This window comes from Perkinsus marinus (assembly GCF_000006405.1).
Source record: "Perkinsus marinus ATCC 50983 genomic scaffold scf_1104296929084, whole genome shotgun sequence".
Lineage (NCBI taxonomy): Eukaryota > Perkinsozoa > Perkinsida > Perkinsidae > Perkinsus > Perkinsus marinus.
The window spans coordinates 1-1,061 of record NW_003216615.1 but is presented as its reverse complement, the minus strand read 5'-3'; the positions used below and the strand labels follow the sequence as shown (position 1 = coordinate 1,061).

General features: G+C 49.1%; 1 protein-coding gene across 1 annotated transcript; it reads left to right on the top strand.

Annotated features, from left to right (window-relative positions):
- Window positions 1-397: 397 nt before the first annotated feature.
- On the top strand, window positions 398-845 carry Pmar_PMAR014193 (hypothetical protein; the record flags this gene model as incomplete). Its single annotated transcript, XM_002787944.1, has 2 exons — window positions 398-469; window positions 579-845. 2 exons carry the CDS (start codon window positions 398-400, stop codon window positions 843-845), a joined length of 339 nt encoding a protein of 112 aa, XP_002787990.1.
- Between the last annotated feature and the right edge of the window lie 216 nt (window positions 846-1,061).

The window sequence follows — 1,061 nt, the reverse complement described above, 5'->3', positions numbered from 1 at the left end:
TGGAGTAGGGATATGATAGGTTGCTGTGCGCCCACAGCCCGGTGTGTGTACTGCATGTCGAGTTGGAGGAGATGGTGGATGGCAAGTCGCAATGCAAACAATAACGTTAACCCAGTCAGTGCGGTACTTGCATGTGAGATGGGAGTTGGTCGGAAGGGTTATTGTGGAGGAGGTTATGAGTAGGTACAGAGGCAGAGTGAGAGGAGGGTCCTCACTTGTGGAGCATTGAGACAGAATCCGGAGATACGCTTGGATGAATATGTTATACCGATGGAGTGTCGAGATGAGAGGATGCGCGCAGAGGAGAAGGTTAGTAATGTTGTTTACCATGCGGGAGGTCCCGGGTTCGATCTTCGGTGGAGGTGTTTTTATGCATTTTGTTGTTGTTTAGGTTGAGATGGTTTGTGGTTCTGCTACGGCCGCCGTGGAGGTCAGTCGTGGACCATTCTGCGGGAAGGCTGATGCTACTGTAAGAGGTTTTTCCGCATAATCGCTCAGTGCGCGAAGAAATCCGTTTTCGGAATTATTTCCCCAGTACAACATCGCCCATATCGGATCATTAGTTTGGAAGCCTTCAGGTTGTTGTTCAAGAGAAGGTCTGCCGCTCCTGTGAGAGGGTCACTGTGAAGGGTTCTCTTACTCCAATGCAGCTCGGTCGGGCTTCCATCGTTGGAGCCGGTATCGAGCTGGAGGCATTAGCTCCTGGACAGGGCATGAACCAGTACTCATGTAGCCATGTTATGGCTCCACCTCAATACACTGCTATGGGCACTCTAGTTATGCAATGTGCTTGCCAGGAAAAGGTACGGAAAAATGATGATGATGTTGTTGCTTCGCTCCGCTAGGAAATATTACAGGTTCTTGAAATCGAATGTCGAGAGGAGGAATCGGCGTTGCAAATAGCTACTTGGGGTAAAGCGGTGATATCAGAACTAGCTGTGTCGAAGGACATACTCAAATCATGCTCATCGGTCCGCATTGATAATATTAAAAACTCCTTCACATTGAGGAAGGCATCATACCAACCAACATCGATAGCCCAGACTCACCCCGACGTAGTT